This window comes from Protopterus annectens, chromosome 7.part1 (genome assembly GCF_019279795.1).
Source record: "Protopterus annectens isolate FY-2018-M chromosome 7.part1, PAN1.0, whole genome shotgun sequence".
Classification (NCBI taxonomy): Eukaryota; Metazoa; Chordata; order Ceratodontiformes; family Protopteridae; genus Protopterus; species Protopterus annectens.
The window spans coordinates 339,326,373-339,342,547 of record NC_056740.1 but is presented as its reverse complement, the minus strand read 5'-3'; the positions used below and the strand labels follow the sequence as shown (position 1 = coordinate 339,342,547).

The 16,175-nt window shown below is 43.0% G+C and overlaps 1 protein-coding gene across 2 annotated transcripts in view; it reads left to right on the top strand.

Annotated features, from left to right (window-relative positions):
- The window catches only part of APPL1 (adaptor protein, phosphotyrosine interacting with PH domain and leucine zipper 1), a 1,282,591-nt gene that overhangs the window by 825,239 nt on the left and 441,177 nt on the right, over positions 1 to 16,175 (top strand). For both annotated transcript variants that reach the window (XM_044078766.1, XM_044078765.1), the window contains exon 10: positions 11,632 to 11,790. In XM_044078766.1, the coding sequence (XP_043934701.1) occupies positions 11,632 to 11,790 (159 nt within the window). The remainder of the gene's footprint in view (positions 1 to 11,631; positions 11,791 to 16,175) is intronic.

Sequence of the window (16,175 nt, the reverse complement as noted above, 5' to 3'; positions counted from 1 at the left end):
TGCCTCAGCCGATGTCAGAAAAAGTTAATAATTGTTTAACCTGTGGGAAACAAATACCTCATAAAGATTTCCACTCTTACTGCCTGCCTTGCTTAGGCCCAGCCCACGCGTAGCAGCCTGTTCGTCCTGTGCTTCTTTCAACCGACGAACGCTTAGGCGTCGGTCGGAGTTGCAGAACAGTTTTTCGGTTCTGATTTTGCGTACATTATGCCGTCGGATCCTCCGACTCGCATTCTGCCAAAAACGCAAAGAAAAGACCGACACTTTCGCGGTCCGCGGTTTCGGCGAAACCATGGTTAAGCAAACCTTGAGTGTCTCGGTTTCGGCGAAACCGAAAACTGATCAAAATACAGCTGAATCAATCTCTACAACTGAGTTCCCTGCTAACACTCTTGAATCGGCCTCAGAAATTTTACCCACTATGGTGCTTACCACTGACTTATCAGACACCATTCCCTTGGATGTCTCTACCCCAGCACGTGGTGCTGCTAGGCCTCCAGCAGCCATGTCCATTAAGGCCTTCGCCAGAGCTAAAGCAGCCAAGACTACTAGAACAGTGCCTGTTAAACCCCCCTCAACCAGGCCCTCTTCCAGTTCTCAAATGCTTACTTTGGCAGAAGATTTAATTTCATTAATTAGAGGATCTCAATCTCACCCAGACAGGGCCTCTCAGCCCCCAGAGAAGAGACCTAGGGCAGAGCCCCATGAGCCAGTCTCCTCTGATGATTCTGCTGATGAATCAGACATAACTGACCAGCCAGAGGCTCCTTTCTCCAATTTTGAAGATTCTGATGCTGAAGAATCCATTCCAGCTGCTTCCCCACCAGAAGAATTCTCCTTTGGGAAACCTTGCATGCCATGCGAGAACAGTTCCAATGGCAGCAACAGGATTTTTCAGACTCCAGGAAAGACTTAGGACCTTTTGCACCTTCCACAGCACAGGCCCTTAGCTATACCTCCTGTTCTCTCTGTGGTGGATGATGCTTTCAATGATGTCTGCTCAGCTCCAGATTCTTTACCCCCAGCCCCTGCCAAACCTGACAGATTTTACAGGGTGCCAGATACTCATCACCACCTTTACAAGGCCCCTCTTGCAGACCCCGAAACTATTTCCCAGGGTCCCAAGGCAGTAGCGACCATAGCTAAAACCCTGTTCCTTCTGAAAGGGAAGCAAGGTCATTAGACAGATGGGGTAAAAAGGTTTACACTTCAGCCACTCTCTCAGCTAGAGCTTTAAACTGTCAGTTTCACATGATACAATACCAAGAGTTTATGCTTGATCAGTTAACTAAAAAACTAACCACTGATGAATCTCTTGATAAGAAATATGTATTAGAAATGGTAAATAACATACAGCAAGTTAGTAACCATTCTTTAAAATGTGGCTATGATGCACTGGAGGCTTCATTTAGATCAGCCATGACTGGCACTGTAATTAGAAGGCATGCATGGCTAAAGGAGCAAGCTTTACCGGATCATGTTAAATCTAAATTGCTAGATGCTCCTATGGATAAAACAAGTTTGTTTGGTACACCTGCCCAGCAGGTTATGAAGAAAATGGAAGAAAAGGCAAAATCAGTCCAGACAGTTAAAGATTTCTTGCAGGTTCAACCCCAAGGTTTAGCAGGAACTGGCCTGCCAAAAATTGGTCCTTTCCTGACTCCACAAGACCTCAAAGGGGCAGGAATAGGCGTTCCAGAGGCAGAAACCAATCCAGAGGAGGTGCCTACAGAGGCGACAGTGGCAAGGTAACAACAGAGGCACAGACTCCACACCTGCCACTACATCAACACAACCACAGTGACTTAATCCTAAACCCGCCTACCAGGGAACAAATAGCAGCTCCTCTAGGCGGAAAGCTAACCTTATTTTCAAAAACTGGCACCACATAACAAAGGACAAGTGGATTTTACGAACCATAGAACAAGGTTACGGTTCCACTTCCACACTTTACCAGACAAAGAGGAATGCCAAATCTACCTCCAAATCAAAAGACAGAGGCTCTACAACAGATAATGGAGTTAGCAAACATGAGAGCTGTGGAGAAAGTGCCAACAGCAGAGCAAGGAAAGGGTTCTACTCCAGACTATTCCTAGTTCCATGAAAGGAATAAAGTTGGAGACCATTTCTAGACCTGTCCACCCTGAATACTTACATCATTGTCCCAAAATTCAAAATGCTGACCCTACAGCAACTTCTTCCCATGCTGGGCAAGGAGTGTTGGCTGGTAACTCTAGATCTCAAGGAGGCATACCTGCACGTCCCCATTCGACCAATCTGCAGAAGATACCTCAGATTTCTTGCAGGATCAGAGCACTATCAATTCTCAGCATTGCCCTTTGGCTTATCTACTGCGCCCAGAGTATTCACAAAATGCCTGGCATCAGTAATAAGCCCATTGCAGACTACAGGGAATTCAAATTTATCCATACCTGGACGACTGCCTGATACAAGGAGACAACAAAAGCAAGCTGACAACAGATTTACAAAGGGTCATTTACTTGCTTCAAGCACTGGGATACACAGTCAATTTACAAAAGTCAAGACTGATACCATCCCAGACAAGGAGTTTCCTGGCGGCGGAATTGGACACAGTAAGACAAATGGCATTCCTAACTACAGAAAAACAAAAAGAACTCCCTCTTTACTTCTTGGCACTAACAAAACTGAACAAGTTAACAGCAAGAAAGGTACTGCAGGCCTTGGGTTTCATGGCATCATGCATAATCTTGGTTCCATTTGCCAGACTACATATGAGAAAACTACAGTGGTACCTAAAGAATTTATGGTCCCAACACAGACACAGCCTAGAATCGATAATCCAACTAATACCATGCTTAAAACAGGAGTTCCTATGGTGGGCGCAAGCATGCCCGTCAAACCCAGGCCTGGCCTTTCGCATGAGGTCAAGCAAGCCAGACCATCACAACAGATGCTTCAGACCTAGGATGGGGGGCGCATATGCTGGACAAATGCGTACAAGGATTGTGGACACAGGACCAACTTCACCTGCACATCAACCTAAAAGAAATGCTGGCAGTAAAACTGGCAATCCAAAAGTTCAGACCATTTCTCAAGGAGGACCACTTGATGATAAGGACAGACAACACCACAGTCATGTGGTACATCAACAAACAGGGAGGCACTCATTCTTACCCCCTATGCAGAATGACTTTGGAGCTGTGGACCCTGGCACTCAGCTACAACATCCAGTTACAGGCAATATTTGTGCCAGGAAAAGAAAACTCTCTAGCAGATATGTTAAGCAGGACCACATCGGATGCCCACGAATGGCAGCTGCACCCGGATATCTTCAAGACCATCTCGAAGAAATGGGGAATGCCTCAGATAGACCTATTCGCATCACCTCTCAATCACCAGCTCAAAAAATTCTGCACAAGGACATTCCACCCACTAGCATGGAAAGTGGACTCGCTCTCCTTCAGCTGGAAAGGCCTAACAGCATATGCATTCCCACCTCTTCCCTTGATACACAAAGTACTACTAAAAATCAAGGAGGAACGTCCAAGGATAATCCTGATAGCTCCAAACTGGCCAAGACAGCATTGGTACCCACTACTGAGGAGCATGTCTCGGAACAATATGTGGCCAATTCCCTGATGCCTTTGATGCTAACTCAGAACAACTTCAGCACCATGCATCCAAACCTAAAACGCTGCAACTGACTGCATGGAACATCACATAGCAGCTGCTAATACAGAACTTTCACAAAGAGTTAAAGACATTATTCTTGAAGCACGCAGGCCTTCAACTAGAAGGAATTATGCTGGGAAATGGAAAAGGTTTGTCATTTGGAGTTCTGAAAGAGGAAAAGATGTATCAAACATAGATATGCCTAACATTCTGGAGTACCTGGCGATCTACTTCATTCAGGCCTGTCCTACTCCTCCATCAAGATTCATGCATCAGCTATTTCAGCAGAATACAGCTTTGATCCACCTGTTTTTCACACCCTTTGCTCAGGCAGTTCCTCAGAGGAATCAAGAATGTAAAACCTCCAAGGAAACCACCATTGCCAGCTTGGGACTTGAACTTTGTGCTAGAAAAATTGACACTATCACCTTTTGAACCAGCAGCAACAGCAGACCTACAACACCTGTCATGGAAAACTGCTTTCCTACTGGCAATTACTTCAGCAAGGAGGGTTTCAGAACTACAGGCCTTAATGGCAGTGCAACCCTTTCTAATCTTCCACCAAGATAGAGTGTCCATGAGGACTAATCCTACATTTATGCCTAAGGTGGTATCCAGAGTGTCTTTAAACCAGGCAATCCACCTGCCTACCTTCTTTCCCAACGCACAAAACAGAGGGGAAAGAATACTGCATACCTTGGATGTACATAGACAGCTACGCTACTACTTGGACAGAACAGAAAATAGCAGAAAGACTGACCAACTTTTCGTAGCCTATGCAACAGGAAGGGAAGGAAAAGCTATTTCCAAACAGACAATCTCCAAATGGATAGGAAATTGCATACGATTCTGCTACTCCTTCCATGGAAAGCCAATTCCACAGAACATAAGACCTCATTCTACAAGGGCAACAGCCACTACCACAGCCTTCTTAAGAGGAGTGGCTACCAAAGACATTATTGAGGCGGCTACTTGGACCTCCGTGCATACATTTGCCAAGCATTATAATTTACCTCTATATTCCAGATCCCGAGCAGGGTTTGCCACTGCTGTTCTGCAAGGGATCCTAAACACACCATAATTTATTTTTTATCCTCCTCCCCTAGTTGGCTGTGGTATTCTACCCAGTTGTTATGACTGCAGATGCATCCATGAAGGACATAGTACAGTTTTGTACCTACCATAAATGTAGATGTCCGAATTGGATAGCATCTGCAGTCAGGATCCTCCTCCTTCCCTCTGTGGTACTCCTAGGGTGTTTACCCTTCTAATAGCTAGCTAGTGGGGATTTCTTTCATGGTGTATTTGTTTGTATTTATGTACATACATGCTTATTTTTGTGTTTACCTCTATCTTTTGGAAACATTGGCATCTATCCAGAATTTTTAGCCTTCTATAGGGCTTCTGGCATCTGGGGCAAGAAACACTGAAGAAAATGGCGTCGGCTGATGCTTTTATACCCGAAGACCAACAGAGATGACGTCGGGTGAAGTGCGACATCAGCGAAGCGGACCGGACTTTGGAATCCGGCCGACTGAAGGGCTGCCTGACGACAGGACAACCCAGTTGTTATGACTGCAGATGCTATCCAATTCGGACATCTACATTTATGGTAGGTACAAAACTGTACTTTTTCGGTAGTTTGAATTTCGCGGTTTTGGTTTTTCGGTATTGTAGTGTTTCGGATGTTTGGTCTCGGGATTTTGGGTGTCGGTAGAGTGAGTGCTTGGTATTTAGTAGTGGTTCCACACATACACATATATATATATGTGTGTGTGTGTGTGTGTGTGTGTGTGTGTATATATATATATATATATATATATATGTGTGTGTGTGTGTATATATATATATATATATATATATATATATATATATATATATATATAGATCTCATGCGCAGTAATGGTCACATTGTCTGTAGTTGTCGTTTACAAATTTTTGTGTCATAGGTAAGTGAAAATCAGATGTTCTTCGTCTTCCATTGCTGCAGTCCTGACTATTGGGTATAGTCCGCGTCCCAGTCGGCCCGAATACCAGAGTATAAGGCTGACGTCGGTCATGGCGCCTTAGACTGACGTCAGTACGTCAGGGTACTAATGCGCATGACCGACGTCATATCCTCAGTCTTTTTTGCCGCATGGTCCGATGCAGAAGCAATTTTGCGAGTGCAGGTTGGCGTTCTGAGATATTTCCGAAACCGGAGTTTCAGACCGAAACAGAGTTGGCTAAGTACCCGTTGGGGAACATTTTGGTTTTCTTGCCTCAGTATTTAACCGGATGTCAGAAAAAGTGAATAACTGTATTTCTTGTGGGAAGCAGATACCGCATAGGGATTATCATACATTGTGTATACCTTGTTTAGGGCCTGAGCACGACGTTGTTGGTTGCCGCTCTTGTGCTAGATTTAACAAGCGCACTATTAAGAGGAGGCTAGATTGTGCTAGGTTAGTGTTTGGAAAGCGTTGCAATTATAATATGCCGTCGGATGCTCCGACGCCCGCTTCATCCAAGAAGCGCAAGGACAAAACAGTGAAGCCTAGGGTTGATGAACCGGCAGTCCCGGACGTCGGTTCTTTAGAAAACTCAGTGGAGCCAGAGGTTTTGCCAGGAGTTTCCATGGAGTCTCAGGCAGATACTTTGTTGTTACAGGATGTGCCCTCTCAGGAGGTAGGCCAGGCTGAGGGGCTACTCAGGTAACTGTTCTTCCCTCTCTTCCCAAGGTAGTTAGGGCCTCTCCTTCTGTTGCCAAAGCTTCTTTTAGAGGTAGGCCAAGTTCAGCTTCTGTGGGGGCTTCTCCTAGCCTTTCGGCTCTGTGCCTAAGAAACATATGCTTAAAATGGCAGAAGATTTGATTACTATGATTAGAGGTTCTATGCCCCGCCTGATAAGAGGCCTAGGGTGGAACAGGAGTTTGATAGTTTTGAACAGTGTTCACAGGCTTCAGAGTCTTCTGTGGAAGACTTACAGGAGTATCCTACTTATTCTGATTCTGATGTGGATGATTCCACTCCTACAGCTTCTCCTCCTGAGGATTTTTCATTTTCAGAGACTCTACACTCCATGAGGGAGCACTTTAAATGGGAAGGCCAGGATTACTCTGATTCAGGAAAAGGCTTAGGGAATTCTTGTTTTACCCCAGCATAGGCCCTTAGCTATTCCTCCTGTGTTGAATGTGGTGGAGGATGTTTTGCAGAGGCTTCCCTGAACCCTGACTCCTTGCCTCCTGCTCCTGTTAAGCCTGATAGGTATTATAGGGTGCCCGAAGCTCATAAGTATTTGTTTAAGAGTCCTAGGCGGACCCAGAAACTGTTTCTCAGGGGCCTAAAGGTGTTAAAGCTTCTGTGGTTAAAAATCCTGTACCCTCTGATAAAGAGGCAAGGGCTTTGGATAGGTGGGGTAAGAAAGTGTATACTTCTTCCACTCTAGCCATGAGGGCGTTGAATTGTCAGTTTCACATGCTAAAATATCAAAATTATCTCCTTTCACAATTGAAATCTAAGGTGGATGCTTTGGCGGAAGGTATTGAGTGTAAAGAATTGCTGGATTTGGTTCATGTGTCTGAACAAGTGGGTAAGCATTCTTTGCAGTGTGGTTTTGATGCTGTTCAGGCCTCCTCGAGGGTGGCTGCTACTAGTTCTGTTCTTCGCAGACATGCCTGGTTGAAGGATCAGAATTTAGCTGAGCATGTTAAGACAAGGATTTTGGATGCTCCTTTACAGTCTGATGTGTTGTTTGGACCGCCTGTGGAAGCAGTTTTAAAGAAAATGGAGGACAAAGCTAAGTCTATGCAGACTGTTAAAGATTTTTGCAGGTGCAGCCTCCAGTTTAGTAGAAATTGGCCTGCTAAGGGGTGGACATATCCTGCTTATGATTCCCAGTCTAGGGGTAGGTCTAGGCGTGGTAGGGGCAGGGCTCAAGGTTCTTTTAGGCCTAGATCAGGAGTTCACCTGCTCAGACTTCTGGTGAGGGCAGGGGTCAGTCCTTTCGTAAGCAGACCCAATGACCTGCCTTTTCAGCTGCCAGTGGATTCTCGTCTGGCAGCTCCTTTGGGAGGAAGACTGTCTCTTTTCAAAGAAAATTGGGATTTAATCACTCAAGACAGATGGGTGCTGGATATCATTCATCACGGTTACAGATTTTATTTCCACACAATGCCCCTTTCAAAGGCATGCCAGGCGTTCCTCCTCCACAAAGAAAAGAGGCTCACAAGCAAGTTTCTCAGTTACTCCAGATAGGGGCCATTCAGCCAGTCCCTGTATCAGAAAGGGGCTTAGGATTTTATTCTCGCCTGTTCCTAGTACCAAAGAAGGGGAACACGTGGAGACCAATTTTGGATTTATCTATCCTCAACACTTATCTGGACATTCCCAAGTTCAAGATGTTGGCGTTACAACAACTTTTACCTCTGCTGGGCAAAGATCACTGGATGGTAACTTTAGATCTCAAGGAAGCTTACCTTCATGTGCCTATAAGGCTAGGTTGCAGAAAGTATCTGCGGTTTCGAACTGGAGTTTTCATTATCAGTTCTCTGCATTGCCCTTTGGCTTATCTACTGCCCAGAGTATTCACAAAGGTTCTGGCTCCAGTGATAGCTTACTTCAGGCTTCAAGGAATTCAAATCTATCCTTACTTGGACGACTGCCTGATTCTGGCTCAAGAAAAGGAAGACCTTCTACAGCATCTGGAATATGTCATAGCAGTGCTAAGATGCCTAGGGTATTCTGTGAGCGAAATAAAGTCCAGTCTAGTACCCTCTCAAGACATGTGCTTTCTGGGTGTGAGACTGAATACAGCAGCCCAGATGGCCTTTTTAACCCCGGACAAACAAAAGAGTCTGTCACTTTACTTCCATCAACTATCTCATCAGTCCGTGCTGACTGCAAGGACAGTCCTTCAAGCATTAGGGTTCATGGCATCTTGTATTCTGGTGCTTCCCAATGCCAAACTGCATATGAGGAAGCTGCAATGGTATCTCAAAAATGTATGGACACAGCACTGCCAGGATTTGGACACTGTCATTCAAATAATACCTTGCCTTCAAAAGGAATTCTTGTGGTGGGCTCAGGAATGTCACCTAAACAAGGGACTCTCTGTGACCCGGCCAGAGGCGAGTCAGATTTTAACGACAGATGCCTCGGACATTGCTTGGGGAGCTCATCTAAATGGAAAGTGGATACAAGACAAGTGGCCTGCCAGACTACAGCATCTACATATCAACATGAAGGAGATGTTAGCAGTCCAGTTTGCATTGATGGCTTTCAAGGAGTTACTTCTTCCAGGGCAGGTGTTGATTCTAACAGACAACACAACTGTCATGTGGTACATCAACAAGCAAGGGGAACACATTCTTATCCTCTATGCAGGCAAGCAATGATTTTATGGGAGACTGCTAAGCCTGCAACTAACTCTTCAGGCAAGGTTTCTGCCAGGAGCACAGAACTCCCTAGCAGATGTGTTAAGCAGACAAATCATGGATCCCCACAGTGGAAACTGGATCTTCATGTATTTCAGAAATTGACAGTGTCATGGGGAACTCCAGACATAGATCTGTTCGCTTCTCCACTAAACCACCAGCTGCCAAAGTATTGCACAAAGGGGTTTCATCACACGGCTTGGAAAGTGGATGCTCTGTCTTTCAGTTGGAAAAACCTTCATGTCTATGCCTTTCCACCTCTGCCTCTTCTTCCAAAGGTATTATTAAAGGTCAGACAAGACAGGCCAAGGATGATTTTGATAGCTCCAGATTGGCCTCGGCAACACTGGTATCCACTACTACGGAGTCTGGTAAAGAAGCCTCCATGGCCTTTACCTCTGATTCCTCATCTGTTATCTCAGAAGGATGGTCATCTGCTCAATGTCAAGCTTCACTCTCTTCACCTAACAGCCTGGCATATTCTCTCTTGAAGCACAGTAGGTCTCAACTTCCTCAACAAGTTTTAAATGTGATTATGGAAGCTAGAAGACCTAGTACAAGGAAGGTGTCGCAGAAAAATGGAAGAGATTTTTATTTTGGAGTACAGCAAAGAATTTGGAGATTTCTGAGCCTAATTTGACTGTGGCTCTTCAATATCTTACTGAGTTATTGGACAAAGGTTTGTCCTTCTCTTCCATTAAGATTCATGCTGCAGCCATTTCAGCTCACTATGATTGTGACCCACCTTTGTTTTCGCATCCTTTGTTCAAGCAGTTTCTTAGAGGGCAAAGAATATAAGACCCCCGTAGAGCTCCTACTCCTGCTTGGGATCTCAATTTTGTGTTGGAAAAACTTACTCTACAACCTTTTGAGCCTGCGGCTACTGCTGAATTGAAATACTTGTCATGGAAGACTGTTTTTCTGTTGGCTATTACTTCTGCAAGACGGGTGTCTGAGTTGCAGGCCCTTATGGCAGTAGAGCCCTTTTTGATTTTCCATAAGGATAGGGTATCATTACGTACTAATCCTTCCTTTATGCCTAAGGTGGTTTCTAGTGTGGCGTTAAACCAAACTATTCATTTGCCTACTTTTTATGCAGACCCCCAAAATAAAGGGGAAAAGATTTTGCACACTTTAGATGTACACAGGCAATTGAGATATTATTTAAGCAGGACTAAGGATTTTAGGCAGTCTCAGCAGTTGTTTGTCTCTTTTGCTTTGAGTTCACAGGGCAAGCCTGTGTCAAAACAAACTATTTCCAGGTGGATTGGCTTTTGCATTGCATTTTGTTATTCCCATCATGGCAAGGAGATCCCAGCTGGGATTAGGCCTCATTCCACTAGGGCTACTGCCACTTCAACAGCATTTCTAAGGGGGGTGGCAACTAAGGATATTTTGGAAGCAGCTACTTGGAGTTCAGTGCATACTTTCTCTAAGCATTATCATCTTCCTATCTACTCTAAGTCTAGGGCTGGTTTTGCCACAGCTGTTTTGCAAGGCATGTTATCAGCTCCTACTTCTTTATAATTTGCCAGCCTCCCTTACCTCTGCTTTGGGATTCTACCCAATAGTCAGGACTGCAGCAATGGAAGACGAAGAACATAGTACAGTTTTGTACCTACCATAAATGTAGATGTTCGAGGATTCCATTGCTGCAGTCCAATTTACCCTCCCTCCTTCCCCTCTGTGTCTAGGGGTGGTTGTGTAGGTGAGTTTACATGCTTATTTTTGTATATATTGTTGTATATATTGTACATGTTTTTTGGTGCAGGTTTTTTGGGACTTGTCTTTTTGGGTCTTCTGACATCTGGGGCAAGAAAAGACTGAGGATATGACGTCGGTCATGCGCATTAGTACCCTGACGTACTGACGTCAGTCTAAAGGCGCCATGACCGACGCCAGCCTTATACTCTGGTATTCGGGCCGACTGGGACGCGGACTATACCCAATAGTCAGGACTGCAGCAATGGAATCCTCGAACATCTACATTTATGGTAGGTACAAAACTGTACTTTTATCAAAATTCTGTCAGATGCGCACAGCTGCATTGCTTGGTATAGCCTCTTGATCAGATTGCTGCCTTCCTGTATTGAACAGTCTGCAGACATTTCCCTGGATTCCAAAACATTGTGTGCTCATTTCATAATGCTGTCTGTGCTCGTACATATTGACAAAATTTTGCAAGTTTGGCACTTTGTCCTGAGGTAAGTGTATGATATTCTGGTTTGCAGGAGATTATCTTCTGCTTGTTTGTTATAACATTTCTTGTTGTTTTATTACCATATAGTCCTGTTTTCATAAATATTTCCATGTAAACTGTAGTTTAGTAGTATTCTGCAGAGGCATAGTAGATATGTAATATTTAAGCATTTTGTACGAACACAGTTCGACAAGCATTTTCCACTAACTTTTAAGTGTTTAACTGTTGTAGTATTTCTTTCTGGTTACTGCATCATGGTTGGTACTTAAAAAGTTAAGTAATGCTAGCTTCTATTATAGGTAACTTTATTTTTCTGTATTTGTCCATTGATAACTACCTTAAGTTTCTTGTTCTTTTCATTTAGCGTTCGTAAAGAAATGGATTCAGAAATTGAGAATATGCAACAAACTATCCAGGACCTTGAAATGGCAGCTAACTTGTTGTATGTTCCAGATCCAGATACTGCAAAAGTTCCAGTAAACAGAAACCTAACCCGCAAAGCTGGCTATCTCAACACAAGAAAGTAAGAGTGGGTGACTGTATTTCTTCTGTGCAATTTAAAGCTACCGAGTATTCTTAAATGAAGCTATCTTTATGTTGAGACAAATGGGTATACTGTCCAGCCGTACAAGGTATCATTAAATAGAAAGATGACAGTGCCACTGCTCTGCATCTTCCTGACCTTATACTGTGCAGTGGAGCTGCATTAGTGACCATGAAATTTAGCTATGTACTGTTACGTAAAAGAACTACACTCTAACAGTTCTGAAGATCGCACAAGTGCGTGGCATTATTTTAGAAACGTAATGCTCTGACTTTTAAAAACTGCACTGTGAGCAACTTAATAGAAGCCACAGTGGTGCAGCGGTAGCGTTGTTGCCTCACAGCAAGAGGTTCTCCCGTTCCATTCTCGGCTGGAGCGCCTTCGGTGTGGAGTCTGCATGTCCTCCCTGCGGTCGAGTGGCATTCGAAAGGCATGCGTAGAATGGGCGTGCCTTCATTGAAGGTTGGCCGTCGAGCTGGCACCTCGGCACCCGTAAAAAAAATCTACTGCCATTCATTAGCGGACCGGAGTTCAGCTGTGGCGACCCCTAGCCGGGAAAAGCCGAAAGAAAAACAACTGTGAGCAACTTAATAAACAACACGTAGTCAGTTGATTTTGCAACTTCATGGTTCTGTTGTCCATGGACCTCTCAACCAGTACTCGGGGGTAAGAGAAATATAGTCATTTGCCCTTCTTAGCTGGACATTTGTTGATAATTACCCATGTATTATTACTCACACTGCACAGCACATTGACATGGAATCAAAACATCTCTAAGTCCATTGAGATGTTCACAACAAATCTCTGCCTGCATTTCACCTAATGTCTCTCCCATATTTGGGTATATGTACACAGTGTCAATGGATATATGTACATATACATGTATATATGTGTGTGTGTGTGTGTGTGTGTGTGTGTGTGTATATGTGTGTGATGTGGTAAACACTATTTCATGAATCAAACTGAGCGCAATTTAGTCATTTAAAGTAGCAGTATTTCTCACATGTATCCTAAATGTGTATATATATATATATATATATATATATATATATATATATATATATATATATATATATATATATGGGTCCTAATAGATGATCGAAGTCTTACAGCTATAACTGTATAACTAAAATCAAAGTTTTAAAACTGATGATCTGCACTGATGATGCTAATGTGAATCCATTTTGTCTAGAATTTGAATATGGAGTTGCACTATTAAAATAAGGTCGAATCAGTATATTTCAATTTGAGTGCTGGATTTGTTTTGAATTTTTTGTTATAATACTGATGTGTGTACCAAACTGGGGACCCCTCACCAATTTGTGCGTTTCTTTTCTCTCTCTCTCTCTCTCTATATATATATATATATATATATATATATATATATATATATATATATTGGGATTCCCTTCATATCGTCAAGTTACCATATCATCAAATCCAACAACATCGAGACTATGTCATAAACTCACAGCAATGAAAGTTGATAATATCTAGTCCTGTAACATCGTAAATTTTAAGTTCTGTATGCTGTAGTGTGTGAGTAGTGCAGTATTGGCTTTTAAGACTTCATATACTGTAGAAGTAATAATGCCAGACATTTTGGTTAATGGTGAAGAGACTTTTGAAGTTGTGTAGAAGTTTTAATGGAAAGAGTAAGGATGATTTTTTGTTGCCGGTTACATTCATTGTTTGAAGAGAAGGCTTCTTGTTGTTATTGTCGGTTTTGGGATGAGTGAGTGGGACTGAAAGTAGTGATTTTTGGCAGTATTGTAGGTGTTTTGCTGAAGGAACAGGTGTGTAGTTTAAAACTTGTACGGACATTCTGTATGGAGATTGTGGTACAGCGGAGATCTGGAAATGTACATTTTATCGACTGTAGTGCTGTCTCAGAATTAGTATATTTAATTTGCAGGGGTTGTGGGGGGGTGCAAGGGGGCTAGCATCCCTGCAGAGACATTAAAGAAAATGTGTGTTAAGTGTTAGTGTTGTTTGATTTGGAGGAAGTAGTATATAATGTATGCATTGGACTTGCTATTTTGAATTTTTGATGTTTTGGGCTTCAGTGTTTTGCCTTTTCATTGTTTTGGTGTTACAGTGCTTTGGTCTGGATGATTTGTGGTAATTCTTTATTATGAAGATCCATATGTGTGTGTGTGTGTGTGTGTATGTGTGTGTGTGTGTGTGTGTGTGTGTGTGTACTAACTTGCTTTTGGGCAAAAGAATGAGAATATGTGCATATGTATGTTGTTGTTGTTGTTGTCTTTCGGCTTTTCCCGATTAGGGGTCGCCACAGTGGAACTCCGGTCCGCTAATGATTGGCAGTAGATTTTCACGGTGCCGAGTTGCCAGCTCAACGCCCAACCTTCAATGAAGGCACGCCCATTCATGCATGTCTTTCGGAACGCCACTCGACCCGCGGGGAGGACATGCAGACTCCACACAGAAGGCACTCCCCGCACATCAGCCGAGAATTGAACGGGAGAACCTCTTGTTATGAGGCAACAACGCTACCGCTGCACCACTGCAGATATATTTATTCAAGTTTTCCATGTCACACATTCTAACTGAAATGAAAAACAAACTATTGAATATAGTATATGAGAAAAGGAGGTGGGGTCTTTAGAAACATGGAGGAGCATATTACAAAGAAATAGTTGCATTTTGTGGGAATAATACAGGTAGAATAATGTTCAGAAGGAGGAGTGAAATTTAAGGGAATGCAGGATTTAAGCAATTTAATGTAATGTTGGAGTGAATGGTTATTGAAAAAGAAAGCCTCCATAATGCATGAAACTTGTGAGAAATGTGTACAGTGTTTTTATTTTTATAACTCTGTGGGTGCTCATGTCTTTATTTAAGTGGTATGAATCTAATTAAATGTTTTATAAAAAATAAAGTGAACTATCACACTACGAAGCATCAAAAATACAGCAAAACAGAAGAAATGCTTTTTGCAGGTGCGCATACCCCTGCATCTCTGTGTATATTAACTCGGAGCTCAACACTGCTTTCTTTTCTCCCTACTCTTCCATGATCTCACTGCTACAAATGATAGTTTCTGGGAAATGGGAAACTTATGAAATGACACTGATTCCATTTTCACTGAAACACAACTACAACTTAAACCAAAAGGATGAATCTAATACATGTGCATAAAATAAGAAAGACAATGTGAAGAACTAGTGAAATTGCCATGGTAATCAAAACTATTGTTATATACACAGTTTACGTATTAGACGGATCATGTACATGAGTGTGGACTTGTTTAAATCATCTTGGAACAACTGACATATGTTGCATGCAGTCAAAGAAGAGCATAATGCATGTTGTCGACCTCTGCCTTTGAAGCATATGCAAGTAGATTCTCTGTGAAAATGTTCTTTTAGTTTTCTTTAACCCCTGTCTGACGAAGTGAGTTCCAGATAGCAAGATCATGTTTATTAAAGGCTTTTTCTCCTGTTAATATTCCAAAGTCTAATAAGGGTATCACACTTATCTTGACTCCTTCTGAAGGAATATGCTGTTCTTTCACCTGAGAAATGGACAGCAAGGGGCACTGACCAAGAGTTATAATCCTGAAGATTTATGTGATGAGAAAAATATTGTGTCTGCTTTTTAGAAGGTTGTAGTAGTGTTCATAGGTTCATAGGTTTATACTAGGCTATCTGCCCTAAGGCATTTATAAGCCTAGCCCAAAGTTTTGTGGCTTACGCCACCCCTTATATGAAAAAATACTGTGCCCATTAGTTTGTTGTGCCTCTGTCCAGCAGTGACACAGAGGTGATTCCCGGGGTAAACCTACGTTCTCCCATCCACAGGTCAAGATTTCTCTTGAACAGAGCCAGTGAGGTGCTCTGCCTCACATGGACCGGGATTTTATTCCACAGCATAGGGAGTCTCTGAGTGATAAATCTATCCCTCCAGCACGTCCTATTTATATCCGTGCTAAGGTTTAAGTCGCTTGCTCTAGTGGTTTTGGTGGATTTTAATTTTTTGAGGTGGAGCATGTCCATTAATTCCGGGTTGGACATGGCCTTGTATGTCAGGCACATGTCACCTCTGAGCAGACGGTATGCGACTGAATAGAGCTGGAGTTTCTTCAATCTGGCAGCATATGACAGATTTTGGAGTCCCTTTATCCTTTTGGTGAGGAACTTTTGGGGTCTCTCCAATTGCTGCAGATGTCGGGTGAGATACATCCCGAATGGGGCATTGTACTCGATCATTGGTCTGATAAGTGAAGAGTACAGGGGAACAATGACCTCACTAGATCTGGATGTGAATCCTTTCATGATCAGGTGGGCAATGTAGAAGGTCTTTCTAACCACTTTAACAACGTGAGTGTCAAAAGAAAGGCCACT